General features: G+C 40.3%; 1 protein-coding gene across 3 annotated transcripts in view; it reads left to right on the forward strand.

The window, feature by feature from the left end:
• FLVCR1 (FLVCR choline and heme transporter 1) overlaps positions 1-14,881 on the forward strand; it is a 28,594-nt gene extending 13,713 nt beyond the window's left edge. For 2 of the 3 annotated variants that reach the window (XM_070384759.1, XM_005888546.2), the window contains 7 exons: positions 4,242-4,309; positions 4,980-5,083; positions 6,736-6,846; positions 7,365-7,470; positions 7,696-7,807; positions 12,048-12,115; positions 12,290-14,881. In XM_070384759.1, the coding sequence (XP_070240860.1) occupies positions 4,242-4,309; positions 4,980-5,083; positions 6,736-6,846; positions 7,365-7,470; positions 7,696-7,807; positions 12,048-12,115; positions 12,290-12,364 (644 nt within the window). In that variant the 3' untranslated portion in view covers positions 12,365-14,881. The other variant, XM_070384760.1, reaches the window with a different exon arrangement.
• The last annotated feature ends 1,206 nt before the right edge of the window (positions 14,882-16,087 follow it).

Here is a 16,087-nt window from a genome sequence, read left to right on the forward strand (position 1 = left end):
AGTAGCCGCATCAGAGACTATACAGCCTGCAAAGCTAAAAGTATTTACTGTCTGTCCTGTTACAGAAAGTGTTTGCTAACCCCATGGTCTACAAACGAATGCAAGAGAACCTACATTCTCTGTTAGAATTAACGATATTAAATACCTAACAATGTGAAAATATCAACTGCATTCCTATAAAAAGATAACTTTTTATAATAGCGGCCAGAGGTATAAGATGCCTGGGAATAAATCTACTAAAAAGAACTGTATGGAAATCAACTATGCTAGTGCTCGTGCTCTGGAGAAGGCGATGGCACCCCACTCCAGTACTCTTGCCTGGAAAATCCCATGGACGGAGGGGCCTAGTGGGCTGCAGTCCATGGGGTCACTAGGAGTTGGACACGACTGAGCGACTTCACTTTCACTTTTCACTTTCATGCATTGGAGAAGGAAATGGCAACCCACTCCAGTGTTCTTGCCTGGAGAATCCCAGGGAGGGGGAGCCTGGTGGGCTGCCATCTATGGGGTCGCACAGAGTTGGACACGACTGAAGCGACTTAGCAGCAGCAGCAGCAGTGCTCGTGCTCAGTCGCTCAGTCGTGTCCAACTCTGCAACCCCATGGACTGTAGTCCGCCAGACTCCTCCGTCCATAGGATTCTCCAGGCAAGAATACTGGAGTGGGTTGCCATGCCCTCCTCCAGAGGATCTTCCCAACCCAGGGATCAAACCTGAGTTTCCTGTGTCTCCTGCATTGGCAGGTGGGTTCTTTACCAGTGAGCCACCTGGGAAGCCCCCAAATCAGCTATACTTAAAAGACGAACTTTATAAATTGTAAAACACTGAAAGATGTAAGAGAAGGACTAAATTAAGTGGAGGGATAGACCATGTTTATGGAGGACTCAACATTGTAATAATGCCAGTTAACCTTACAGGACCACTGGGTTAACAAATGCCAGTTGTAGATTTGGGTTGATGGAAAGGTCAGACACATAGAGAGGCTCTGGAAACTGAACAGAGTTTACTTGTTGAAGGAGTTAGCAAGAATGAGTTGGGAAACACTGTAGAGAGTTCAGATATTCCCTAGAACGGTTGGAGAAGCTTGTTGACTTGATGTTGATCGCCAAAGGGGTCATAATTTCTAAATGAGTAAGGGTCATATCCCACGTTTTAGAAGTGTACTTGTCTGCTCCATCCATGCCTAGTATTATGTAGAAAAGATTGGGGCAGACTTGCACATAGGATAGTCTGGCTAGGTACCACACTCCTAGGACAGGTTTTCAGTGGCCAAAACTCAAGAAACCAAGAAGACTGAGAAACTTTTTTTTTTTTGGCGTTGGGCTCTTTGGAGAAACTTAGCATCACTTATATCCCAGCTGTAGCCACTTGCTATCTGAAACTCAGACAAGTGTCTCACTCCAGATTCAGGTAGCAATACTTGTTGCTATTGTAATTCTTTATCCAGACTCTGGCTGTCCTCACTGAGTCTGGAGGAGTGAGGCCACCGTAGGGTACTGTGCAGCAGAGTTCACTCAAGCCTCCGCACAGGCCTCTTGTTTTCCTTGGCCTCCTCAGCCTAACCTGACTCTCTGCATTCCTGAACTCAATGGGAAGTGCGTAACAAAGGCTCGCCACCCAGGGGTTTTTGATAAGATCTCTGGACAAAGGCCTCATCTAGCAGTCTCCAACTTAAAACTGGGCTTGAAATGGAACTTGGCTAATTCTAAGATTCCGGTGAAAGAAGTAAGGGCCAAGAGCAACAAAGATAGTTTTGATAAAGAATAAGGTGAGGAACTAATTCTCAGATATCAAGGTTTCTAGAGCTGTGGTAATGAGATGCCATGTATTAGTAAGGGATAGACGGTTAGTTAGACAGTCTCAAAGAGCTGGACACGACTGAGCGACTGAACTGAACTGAGACATCACTGGAACACAATAGAACCCAGGGGCCTACCCCTGTGTATCAGTTGGCATAGGCTAGGTTAGCAATGAAACCCCACCCCAAACAAAAAATCTTAATGGCCTACCACATCACATGGCACAGCCTGCCGATGCCGCATGTCCAGTGTGAACAGCCAGCGAATTACTCGGAGATCCAGGCTGATCTCAAAACGCGCTCCCACGGTTACTAAGAAAAGGAGAACTAGCACTTTTGTTCACTTTTACAGTCATATGGCCGTGCCACTAAGAGCCTGCAAGAGGAAAAGCTAGAATATTTGCAAACAACAGAAGACCCCCTGGAGAAGGAAACGCAGTCCACTCCAGTATTCTTGCCTGGGAAATCCCACGGACAGAGGAGCCTGGCAGGCTATAGTCTATGGGCTATAGGCTATAGTCGTGGGGTCACAAAAGAGTCAGACACAACTTAGCGGCTGAACAAGAACAACGTGATGACTAGAGCATTATGCATATATGAAAACTTGACATTTGTAGACGAGAAACTACGTAGTAAATTGTCTTGGGACAATCGATTATCCATAGAGGAGAAATAATGTGAAGTTAGAACATGAATTGTGGATTAAAGACCAAAGGGTAAAAATCAGAACTTTAATGTTTTTTTTGTTTTTATTTTTTGGCTGTGAGGGCTGGCAGGTGGGATCTAAGTTTCCTAAACCAGTTTCCAAACCCACTCCTGCAGTCAAAATGTAGAGTCTTAAACACAGGGAAGTCGCCAGAACTTTAATGTTTTAGAAGCAAATATAGGAAACCATCTTTAGTATTCTTAAAAGAATTTTCTGATGCAAAAAAAAAAAGCCCTAAATTTAAAAATTGATAAATATGATTAAATTATTTTGTAGAAAGACATGACATAAACCATGAGAAAATATCTGCAATGCAATGCATATAACCAACAAAGGCTTTGCACCTACAATATAAGATTGACTCCTGCTAATCACTAAGAAAAGAGCAAACCATCCAGGAAAATCAGAGACATTTATATGTTTGTGTGTATATGTTGCTCATATATGATGCTCTGCCTTATTAGGAATCGAGGAAATGCAGATCAAAACCAGAGTGAGATACAATATCACACACATTTAAATTGGCAAAAAAAAAAATTTTAAATCTGACGAAGACAAATTTATCAAGAACTTAGAGTAAAGGAACTCTGTTGGTAGTATAAATGGGAACAACCATTTTGAAGAGCAATTGGGCTATATCCAGAAAGTAGAAGTTTTACTTCTAGATTTTTGCTTAGAGAAACCCTTATATACATAAGAACAAAAGCAATATTTATTGCAATATTGTTTTAAATAGTGAAAAACTGGAAAAAGCCTTAAAGTATCTATTGACTTAGGACAAGAGATAGTTAAATTGAAGTTTATTCGCATAGTGGAGTATTATACACCAGAGAAAACTGATGAGGTAGAACTAAAAGTATCAACATGGATAAACCTCAAAACCATGATACTGAGTGATATGAGCAAATTGCAGATGGATACAATGCCATATTATTCATATAAAATTTAAATACAGGCAGAATAATTCTGTTGTTTATTGATATACATATGTTGTAATATCTGCAGTGATAAATATGAAGGTCAGGGTAGGGATTACCTCTGAGGAAGAATAGGATTAAGGAAGATCTGCAAAAATGAATCTGAAGCAAAGATAGCAAAATGTTAACGTTTGTAAGACTGATGAGTAAGGGTATTTGTTACAGTCTCTGTACTATTTTGTATGCTTGAACTATTTAATAATAGAAAAATAATAAGTTTAAATTTCAGCTAGGTTACGAGACTTAGACTTAACGTGATACAACATACATGAAGAAACTCCGTTATCCAAACCTAGTTATATGCTTCCTGATAACCATCTGTTTTTAACTTTCCCTTCTAAAGTAGTCTTTAGTTGACGTCGTCTTCCTAATTTCCTCGTCCGTCTTTGACGCAGGGGCGAGATGGCTGCAACAGGGGTTCTGGCCTAACGCTTTAGCATTCGTTAACTTGCCCAGGTGCTCAGGAAACAATCAGTTGCTTGATTGCTGTTACACAGTGTTATGCACGGGATTTCTGGCCCGTATGTCTGAATCTAAATAATAGTAAATGATGTAATGACAGAATTCTACAATCGTACTCTCTCCTAAGCTTAGGTGTTAACGCTGCTCAGTCTGCATCTTGAAAGGGAATAGCGAGAGGTCTCAATTTTTTCTGTCAACTGTCTAAGAAGACATTGTATTTTCACAGTCGTCCCAGAGTGCTCCATATCACTTTATAAACTAGTACATGGCACATTGATAGTTTTCTCTTTATTATTGTAGGTATCATGACTGGAGCATTTTATTCAGTCTCAACATTATTAAATCAAATGATACTGACACATTATGAGGTAAGCTTCTGTCAATACTGTGTTGCATGCCTGGCCAGGAACTTTTCTTCAGCAACATAATTCCTGTGAGCATGATCATGAGACCTAAAGATGTATGAATTTGTTGCTATAAAAGATTTATACTTGTTTCAATTGAGATTACGTTTAATTCAATTTATAAAACAACATAGAAACCAGAAGTCATTATTGTTTTGACAATACCTCTGTTTTTTTCTTTATTCTTTTTTAAAGGGATAGTGTGACTGGTTATATGAGACAAGACCAAAAAAATGTAAAAGAAACCAACACAAATATAAAGAAGTAAATATCAAGCCCTGATCTCTCTTTCCTTTTGAAAAGAGAAAGCACTTCTATGTAAAAGCTATCAGATTAACTTTCTTTTCAAACACCTATGAATTACTTAAGAATTCTAACAAAAATCATTGTCCTTCTAACCATGGAGGATCAAGAAAAATTTCCTTTTTGATTTCTCCCATATGTCAGGTTTTGCTTTGTTTTTTTGCTTTAATGTAGAATGTCCATTCACCCTAATACACGTACTGAATTCTTCGTGTTATATTGTATGCTTAATTGTATCTGCTTATTTCCCTTGACATGAGAAGGCATGGGAATGTGAAGGATCTTTTTGAATTTGAGGTGTCTGATGAACTTCTTTTGAAAAAATTTTAAGGGAGAAGAAGTGAATGCTGGAAGGATTGGGCTAACACTAGTAGTAGCTGGAATGGTGGGATCTATTCTTTGTGGCTTATGGCTGGATTATACCAAAACCTACAAGTAAGTGAAGCAGGCAGATGTGTGGTGTACAACCCAAGGTATTTTGGTTTTAAAGGAACCTTTACTTTTCATTCTAAGAAACTTAAAAAGTGTTATTATTACTAAAAGACTTACATTCTAGACACTCTTAGGTTCCCTTCACTTCTGAATGTTTCAGTGGTCTCTGTATTATCTTATTGGTCATATTTATTTTAACTTTGAGAACTTGGATACCTTATGAACTCTCCTCTCCTCTAATAATACTCAATGTATACCACTCCAGAAGAGATCAGTTCTATTTTAAAAGGAGCCCTTTCTGAGAAACATTTGACTTTTGATAGAGACTTTTATATTGCTGTTTTCTCATGTTGTGAACTTAAAAACAAATAAAAAGTTTTCTCCTATCAAAAAATTATTGGTGAGCATAAGGCATTTTAATAAAAAGTTCTTGGCTAAAATGCCCTAAAACTGTAATAACACTTGACTATAATACTGTAATAGATAATATGAAGATTTTATATTAATTGTGTATCTATATGGAACCAGAAAAATGCTAATACAAAAGAAAAAGTGAGTAATACCAACTGGGAGACTGAGAAAGGGGCTTTCCGAGGCAGCATCTTTTGCACTGAGCCTTAAAAGAACAGCTACATCTAAAAAAAAAAGTAGAAGAATAGCTGCATTTCTTAACAGACAGAAATTTCTCATGTGTTTGGGAGAAATGAATGAATGGAACTGTGAATGAATGAAATAATGGAACTGTGTCCTCTACACCTTTCAAGGCCTAAGATACATTTGATAGATCTAATCTGTTTGATATTTGGTATCATTATCTAAGCTCTTTCAAAATACCTCTGATCTTAAAATGCTCCAAATAATTCTCACATGATTTAAAATAGCACTTACTGGGGCTTCATTGTAATGTAATGGTAGCTTAGAATGAAACCCATTAAATTTGTAGATGAAGAGAGTATGTGTAAAGGATTTATATTTATCAATAGTCTTTGGTCCGTTTTATAATTAGGAAACGGCTTGGCGTACAGATGTTCTTTGTTGCCCTGGCTTTCTTCTCAGGGTAACTGCCGTTCACGCACCAAGCTCTGGTCATGTGCATCACTCTTAGCTAAGAATCGTGGGAAGCAATATTTGATCCCTATCCTTAGAACCTTTGCAGTCTAATTGGGAAAAATTAAGGTGTTCATGCATGTAAAGTTAAATAATCATATAACAGACTAAAATAGATGTCACGTGTCAGTCATGTACATAGAAAATGATTAGGGAGTTTGAAAAAAAGGAGAATCTTGTAAGCTGCAGTGGTTAGGAAAAGTATTATGGAAGAGGCAGAATTTGATCTGAATCTTGAAATACAGATAGGGCAGCATCCATATCCCGTTTGGTGCCATAAAAATGGTTTTTACCCTTATGGGTATTCCTTTGTCTGAGCATTAGATATAAGGTGACTTTTGTTGTTGGCTGCAAACTGAAACTTTTGAAACTTCAGTTTAGTCTTTCAAGTCCATGCCTGGTGGAACCATTTTCCATAGATAAGAAAGGGTAAGTCTTGAAATCTGAAGAATTTATTACCATATGGACAGAGCAGAATTAGCCACATGATTTTTATGTGCCTAAGAAAATCAGACAGAACACTAACAATTCTGTTGTTTTTGTTTTAGACACACTACTCTGACTGTTTACATTCTGTCTTTTGTTGGAATGGTTATCTTTACTTTCACACTGAACCTTGGACACATTATCATCGTCTTTGTTACTGGAGGGTTGCTTGGGTAAGCATCGCACGTGTTAAAGGGAATGAGAGTGTGCTGTTAGAATTCTGAAGCATTACTGCTGTGGCTTTTCATTTTTTACAGTTCATCCAAAAGTCCTTTAATATTTTAAACTTTAAAAAAGATCCCTCTTGTGCACATAAATGTATAATTCTTTAGAACTATAAAAAATAATTCAAATTTTTTGCTATGCTGTAGGTGAAAAATGGATGAGCCTTACTTAACCTGAAGTCTCTTTACTTGGCTAGAAAGACAACTGACTTAGAAAACTAGGAGTATATTTTTCTCTGGAAAAAAATTAGAAATTGTTTTGCTTCCTAGTTCACGGTTTTGCTTGGCAGTTCTCCTGTCCTTGGGTTAATTGGTGAATCATAATAGTGCCTTCCTTTCACACACCAACCTCAAAACTTTCACTTATCTGATAATTATAACAAGTCTGAGAAGTAAAGCAGTTGCATCAACAGGAGATATTGTCCTTCCAATGATTTCTTCTGTGATTTTGAATTTATTTTCTGTAGTTTCTTCATGACTGGTTACCTCCCCTTGGGTTTCGAATTTGCTGTTGAAATCACTTACCCTGAGTCTGAAGGGACTTCGTCCGGTCTTCTTAATGCTGCCGCACAGGTGAACCTCTGATTTCTCTTAAATCTGAGACCATTAGTTTATCAAATATTCTAATGAATAATGAATTTGACTGTAGCTTTTGTTTTTAAAAATTCCACCTTTCAATGCATGTTTCTAGAAGCCAAATCATATGAATAAAATAGTTAAGAAAAGTTCTGGGGGAAATACTGTATTTGTTTTTAAAAGCAATCTTAATAATAAAATATTTCTCTTATTTGATTTTAGATATTTGGAATCTTATTCACACTGGCCCAAGGAAAGCTTACATCAGCATATGGCCCTAGAATGGGGAACGTTTTCCTCTGTGTCTGGATGTTTGGCGGCATCATTTTAACAGGTAGGTTCGGCGCACGCCTGCCGGAAGTGCTTGTGTCACATCGTCTTCGTATGTTTAATTTCATTTCTGTTGCTTCTCAAGGCTTGGCAGAACTCAAGGAAAAAAAAATGAAATAAGAGGCAGGATATTGTTTGCCTTCAGGAATATGAATCTGTGGATTCATTTTTGAGGTTTCAAATTCAATACAGTTACCACGCCTGGAAAACAAACCGTTGTAGCAAGTGTTAGCAAAGACTTGGGATGGACACAACTGGCCTCAGGTTCAGCTTCTGCTGCTCGTTAGGTGTGTGATTGTAGACAAGCTACTCCACCTCTCTCATTTTCCTTTTCTTAATTATATTAACAGGATATTAAAAGCTTGCTTTTAGGGCTTGCTATGAGGACTAACTGAGATGGTTGATGAGAAGCTGCTGGCAGGGTCTGGCACCTAGGGCCTGTCTGATCATGCAGGCTGCCGTTGCAGCCCAGGCTCCCCGGGCTCAGCCCCACCTCCCCACATGTGCTCCCCCTGGGTTCCACGCCCGGTTGGGGAACTAAGATTTGACAAGCTAAGGGGCATGGCCCAAAGGAACAGAAGCGAGATGTGTATCAGGGCTTCCAGGCCCATGTTGGCCTCTACTGCTATTTGACTTTATTAGTTTCTTTCTGCATTCCTTGTCTACATGAGAGACAGAGGCGATGGAGACGCAGAGAGGGATTGTTTTTTTTTTTTTTTTGATCTCCTATAACTTAATTCAAGGATAGAATCTAACAGAAAGATGTGAATCAAGGCTTCTTTTTATATTTGTTGAACACCTGGTCATCCTTTTTGAAACCCCCAGTATGAGCTCTTAGCAGTGATAAGCACATACTTTGGAAATATGCAGCCACTTAAGGTCACTGACATTTATTCATTACACTCTAGGGACTGAGTGCACTGTTTCCTCAAAGGAGAAATCCTACCAAGGAAGCGTTTTCCCCTATTCTCTTCAGTTAGTAAAACGAAACACATAAAACTGAATGTTTTGTGACTGAACGTATGTAACGTGGTAGATAAACTGCCTTAACTACTGAGCTGTCATAAGTAATTCCATATTGATTCTCAATTTCCAGGAGAGGAACACATAGGTATCAAATAGAGTGTTACTGTTGCACCAAAAAAGGCAACAGTTTTGTGTTCTCTATTCAGTTTATCTTATAGTAAGATTCATAAGTGTTAATTCAAACAGGTCAGGTACAGAAAATTAAGAAGTGTAAAAAAAGATCTTTAAAATCAGTTTTACATTGACAGTTTTGTCATTTAAAAATGCTAATTAATGTCTCTCATGTGTTGAGTGTTTTACTAGAGAGTGTATGATGGATTTGTATCCAGTAGTCATTTGTACAGACAGAGGAAAGAGGGCTGAGAGATTGCTGAGGTGTGCTGAAGGTGATACCTTTTCTTTTTTATATTTTTTTCTGAGACTTGTTGGCAGGTCTTATTTTGACAGAGGAATTACCATTTAAATGCAGTGCATTCTGCTTTTCTAGTGTTAATTGTTCTCTGTGAAGCAGTATGCTTCACATATATATCCGCTCCTTAGCGGAGAAATGGTGATACAGGGACAGAATTCAGAGATATTTTAGAATCAAACCAGTACGCCTCAACGGTTTGAAAGGATACGAAAAATGGGGGTTGGGAAGGGGGAAGCGGGCGACTTGCTTGGGCAATTGAATGGATGGTGGCTTTCCTGGTAGCTCAGACTGTAAAGAATCTGTCTGCCAAGGCTGGAGACCTAGGTTCGATTCTTGGGTGGGAAAGATCCCCTGGAGAAGGGAATGGCAACCCGCTGCAGTATTCTTGCCTGGAGAATCCCATGAACAGAGAAGCCTGGTATAGGCTATAGTCCATGGGGTCACAAAGAATCAGACATGACAGAGTGACTGACACTTTCACTTTCTCTGGTCCTGCATATTGAAACTGAAAATACAAAAAGGACAGGTGTGGTGGGAAGATGGCAAGTTCTGTTCTGGACAGGTCGAGTATAAAATCCCGTGGGACATTCAGGTCCAAGGATAAATATATGATTAGACATATTGGTCTGAAATGTAAAAAAGATCAGGTCTGGAGGTGCAGCACCCCACTCCAGTACTCTTGCCTGGAAAATCCCATGGGCAGAGGAGCCTGGTGGGCTGCCGTCTGTGAGGTCGCACAGAGTCGGACACGACTGAAGTGACTTAGCAGAAGCAGCAGCAGCACTGTTAATGTGGTAGTTAAAGCCACAGACTACACAAAGAGTGTAAAATAAGAAAAGGGACAAATTGGTGGGTAGTTAAATAATCTAATTGGTCATAAAGCAAAGTCAAAATGAAAGGTAAAAGTAAAATCAGTCTTAAAAGTTAGACTACTTCTTCTTTAGAACTTTTTCTGTTACGGATAGCAACATTTTAGAAATTCAGACATTTACACAAAGATACTTGGATATATATAAAATGGCCTTTCTGACTGCATTTAAATGATTTTAAAGAAACTGCTTATGTAACAAGCTCCCAATTACAAGCAGCTTGATATTAGAACATCCTCTTGGGCTTCCCTGTGGTCCAGTGGGTAAGAATCCGCCTGTCAATGCAGGAGACATGGATTCCACCCCTGATTTGGAAAGATCTTACATGCCGCAGAGCAACTAAGCCCACGCACAACTACTGAGCCTGTGCTCTAGAGCCCATGACATGCGACTACGGAGCTGCGCGCCGCAACTACCGAAGCCCGCGTGCCCCAGAGCCCATGCTCTGCATCAAGAGAAGCCAGCTCAACGAGAAGCTCGCACGCCACAACAGAGACTTGCCCCCGCTTTGCTACAACTAGAGAAAGCCTGTGCACAGCAATGAAGATTTGGAGCAGCCAAAACTAAATAAATAAATCACTCTCTAAACTGCACCATTTCTCACATATTCAGGCCTTACCATCTCCAGCAGGATGAGAGCCTCCTGACCGGCTTTGCTGCCTCTAGCCTTGTTGCCGATCACACCCCCCACACAGCTGCCAAACGGAGCTCCTCCCCAGTCACTCACGGCGTCGTCCTGCCAACCCAGCCTCCTCTTGCTGTCTCCCGTCTCCCTCTTGTGCTTGATGCTCCGCTGATCAGACGACCACGGGTGCTGAGAATAGACCCCACTCTTCCTGTCCTGACCTCTCGGCGTGTACCGGCTTCCGCCTGCCTGGATGCCTTCTGCTCGGCGTGTACCGGCTTCCGCCTGCCTGGATGCCTTCTGCTCGGCGTGTACCGGCTTCCGCCTGCCTGGATGCCTTCTGCTCGGCGTGTACCGGCTTCCGCCTGCCTGGATGCCTTCTGCTCGGCGTGTACCGGCTTCCGCCTGCCTGGAGTGCCTTCTGCTCGGCGTGTACCGGCTTCCGCCTGCCTGGATGCCTTCTGCTCGGCGTGTACCGGCTTCCGCCTGCCTGGATGCCTTCTGCTCGGCGTGTACCGGCTTCCGCCTGCCTGGATGCCTTCTGCTCGGCGTGTACCGGCTTCCGCCTGCCTGGATGCCTTCTGCTCGGCGTGTACCAGCTTCCGCCTGCCTGGATGCCTTCTGCTCTCCTCTTGTCTGCTTGACAAGTTCCCACTCATTTTTTCAAGTTTCAGTTCAAACGTGTCTCCTCTGATAAGCCTTTCCTTATTTCCTTCGGCTGACACAGACATTTTCCCCCCATGCTTCCACCGTATCCTGTCCGTGCCTGCATTACTGGAGTTGTTGCACAATGTTAAAATTGTTTGCATGTCAGTGTTTCCCATAGATTGTTGTTGTTTCGTCACTCAGTTGTGTCTGACTCGTTTGCAACCCCATGGACTGTAGCCCACCAGGCTCTGCTGTCATGGGATTTCCCAGGCAAGAATACTGGAACGGGTGCCATTCCTTTCTCCAGGGGATCTTCCCGACCCAGGGATCAAACCCACGTCTCCTGATTGCAGGCAGATTCTTTACCATCTGAGCCACCATAGAAGCCCTTCCCTAGATTAGAGGGTCCTTTAGGGGAAGAATCGCACTTTTCGTCTTTGTGTCTTGGTTCTTAGCATCCTGTATTTGTTCACCAATGAATGACTTGCTAATTAAGTTAATGACTTAGGTAGTGTTCTTTTTTCAGGCTACAAGAATGTTATGGAATATTATGGTACTATAGTGTGCTACATTTGACAATATCAAAAAAGATTTTGCACTGCTTAGAAAAAAGTATATTTATACATACTCTGTGGTAACTTCATTGATCCTTCTCTATTTGCAGCATTAATCAAGTCTGATCTGAAAAGACACAATATAAATAAAGGAATTACAAATGGCGATATTAAAGCTGTAAGTAGTGAATATTTTTATGATTATACTATTGAGAAATGTGTGCATAGAGTAAGTGTAAACCCATCTATGTAATCAGCTTGTTTTTTAATTCCTGAGTCAACTGTGGATCTGTCATAATGACATATGCCAGATACGTAATGTAAATTTTTTATCTTCTTATTCTTTCTACAGGTACCAGTTGATAGCCCCACAGATCAAGAGTCAAAAACTGTCCTGATGTCCAAACAGTCAGAGTCAGCAATTTGACGTGAAAGGAAAAGTAACATCATGTGATAATTGAATAGTAAAGCCTGGTTTATAGGTTATGGAGAATGGACACTTACTTGAAAATTATTATGTGACTCCTAAATGCAGTTACTGTTTTTTTATTTAATTGTTAATTTAAAGTACTTTTGCTGACATTTTAACATAGAAAGTAGAAGCTTAGGAGGCTTTCTAAAATGATAATATGGAGGTCCATGCCCTTCAAATTGCATAGGAGTACATGCAATTTGTTTATTTAAATATGCTATCCAGTGGAACCAAGTGAACAGTATATTCCTAATTATCTCCCTTTCCATCCCTGATAGCTCAGTTGGTAAAGAATCCACCTGCAATGCAGGAGACCCTGGTTTGATTCCTGATCAGGAAGATCTGCTGGAGAAGGGATAGGCTACCCACTCCAATATCCTTGGGCTTCCCTTGTGGCTCAGCTGGTAAAGAATCTGCCTGCCATGCGGGAGACCTGGGTTTGATCCCTGGGTTGGAAGATCCCCTGGAGAAGGGAAAGCCTACCCACTCCAGTACTCTGACCTGGAGAATTCCATGGACTGTCCATGGAGTCGCAAAGAGTCAGACACGACTGAGCGACTTTCACTTCACTTCACTTGGCATTGTTCATACCAGCTGTCTAAGCCCCTCAGTGTGAAACAGTATACCAATACGATACTTTTAACCCACCAACGGACACTATTGGGATGAGACTTTCAGATGACCTCTATGATTTTTCCCATTTCTTACCATTCTCATTAGAAGCTGCTTTGTTACAGGTACTGTCCGTGGCCATAAAAACTCTTCAGTGTGTAGACGGAACTCATACCTTTGGTCTTAGGCTTGTATTCTCGTTAAGCGAAAAAGCCCAGACACAGACTCGTTGCCCTGAGTTGGTCTCTGTGCTGCCTTCCCGGTCATTGTAAGAAAGTTAACACTATATTTACTATATTTTTTCACTCCAACTTGAAATTGAGTAGTTTTGTATCCATTGCCTTTTTTACTTTTTTTTTTCGCCCTTCAGTATATAGCTTTCTGCTCAGAACATTTCACCTTGTGTTTTCTGGGCTTTTTCACGGTGTCTTGTATCACACCTTATACTTTGGCCTTGACGATTCCTGAGATAAGGAAATCTCTAATAACTTCAGGGAGACCGGGTGTTCCCAATTAGGGGGGACCCCTTGAAATGCTGTCTGTTCTGATTCTGCAACATGGTTTCTTCAGACGATTCTCCTCTGAGGAGTCCTGTGCCCACGTCTGTGCTCCCTCAGTGCGCTGGGCACGTGGACTCCTTTCTTCACCAGGAATGTGCACAGGCTCCGACCTGCTGGAACAGCCTGCTGTTTTCTGTGCTCAGGGTAAGGAAAACAGGACCAAATGCGTTTCCACAGTGCCTACCACTGCGTTTTGTTTACAGTGAGAATCTCAATGTTGTTCACGTCCTGGCTCTCCAAGCTGATAGGGAACATCTTTAGAGTAATGACATTGAAACAGCCGTGATACTTGTATTATGTCCACATAAACACAAAAAACCAATCAGGTATTCCCTTGAATACCCTTGAAGTGAATTAGCAATTAGCTATGTGCATTGCTTAATATTAAAATTATAGCAATCTCCATAACCAAACGACAGGAAATTATGTGGAATCTTACCCTGGAGAGCGTGTTACCAGAAGAACTTATTCAGGTCTGTGTCCTGGTGGATCTGTTTCTAGCTTCCCTGTAAATCTCCAGGCAGCATTTTCCTCATCTGTATGTAATGAATGTAAAATCTGATCTCAAAGATCATTTTTTGAATCTTAAATGCACTCATCAGGGGATAGACCAAATCACTGTAGCACAGGAACTTAAATCTAGCTGGAGGAAAATTCCCTGGACAATTGAATAAACAACTGTGGTTGTTACCTTGTAGATACAGGGAATTTAATGTCTGTTTTCAGCCTTTTTGTTCAGTTGGTAATAGCTCAGGCAGATGATGCTGTATCATTAACTTCCCTAGATAATCACATCACAGATTTTATGGCCAAAAATATATTTTAAGGTCCCTCCTTTAAATGATTGTTTTTATTTTTAAACTGTCAATGTTGTTTCAAATAATCATGTCCTTGTCAAGTTCCTGAGGTTTTGAACAAATTACAGATAAAAGTTGGAATATTTTATTCCTGAAAAGTGTATATACATATGTCATGTGTATTTGTCCTAGTTGATTAGAAAAAGAATGAAATATTACGTGGCAGAACACAAAATGAATTGATAAGTTTTTTGTATTTTTAGTTAAATTTGTAATATGTCAGACAAGAATATCATACGATTCTATGTTGTATCTTTGAAAAATGGAGTTGGGTAACTCACTTGTGTACATTTTAATTGAGTGATTTGAGAAAGAAACTGGATGCTTTCAAAAGTATTTTGAAATGTTCCAAATACAGCTTTTGCCTTTTGTGAATGTTGGAGAAATATCTTTAAAAATGTGTTTTAAAAATATGTGTAAACTAATAGAGTATTGCCAGAGAATGCCTGTCTGTCTTAAGTCATTTTTTATGTTCTAATTTCTGCTCTTTGTACTATTTAGCTATATGCTTGTTCTTCAGTATTTCAGACCTCAGATAAATTTATTTTTTTAATGTTAATTTTGTATGGCTTTTTTTTTTAATTCGATACTTCAGTACACTTGGGGAATAGAAAAAAGGTTATAAGATTTCAGAATGGCCCAAGAGAGAAGTGGTTTGTGGATTACCAGGTAATAAATCTCACCTGGGTCAGGGTCAGGGTCAGGGTCAGAGCTGAGCCCCAGAGGAACCAGGGCTCAGTCTCCCCACAACTTGCTTTGGTGTCTGCCCCTCACTGGCCAGTCTGGCGGCCCCGCCGTGAGCCATCATGGACACTCCACCTAAGCTCCAGACTGTTCTCTGCCTTTTTTATCCTGCTAGGATGTGCCTGTGTGAGACCTTATAGCCTAGAAATAAAAACAATTTACAAGTTTCTTCACTGAAAATACATGTTCATGCTTCATAACATTAAATGAGATAATACATGAAAAGCATTTAGAATTAAGGTTGATACAGTCAACACTCAAAAAGTTGGGTATTATTTTAATGCATTAATGACTGGTAACTAGCAGCAATTGCTACTTACATGTATTTAGATTTGAAGAGAGGCATTCAGGTGACTTACATCAAAAGAATACCAGTGAGGGAAATCTGAGGTCCTGTGGAGGGTCAACAGAGAAGATAATTGGGGAGCAGGGCAGCAGAGCCTGTTCTATTGAAATCAGACCAGGCACAGGGCTGCCCACTCCAAATCCTCCCAAAACTAGTCTTATGTTCTAATAAATAGGTTGCTATCTGTTAAAGAAATTGTAATGAAGACTAGAAGCCAGATAAAAGATTAGTCTACAGCAGAGACTCCCAAAGCTTTTTCTTTATTGTTTGGCTGTGATGGGTCTTAGATGCGGCATGTGGGATCTAGTTCCCGGACCAGGGCTCGAACCTGAGTCCCCTGCGCTGGGAGTGCAGCAGCTTAGCCACTGGACCACCAGGGAAGTCCCTCCCTAAGGTTTTGATCTCAGAATTCTTACGTAAAAATCCTTGAGGATCCCAAAGAACTTCCGTTTTATGAGTTATATGTCAATATGAATCATATTAGAAACAAAACCAAAGCTATTCATTTAAAAATAACTATCTTGACATAAATTTCATTATTATGAAAATAACCTTTCTA

Source organism: Bos mutus, chromosome 16, assembly GCF_027580195.1.
Source record: "Bos mutus isolate GX-2022 chromosome 16, NWIPB_WYAK_1.1, whole genome shotgun sequence".
Classification (NCBI taxonomy): Eukaryota; Metazoa; Chordata; class Mammalia; order Artiodactyla; family Bovidae; genus Bos; species Bos mutus.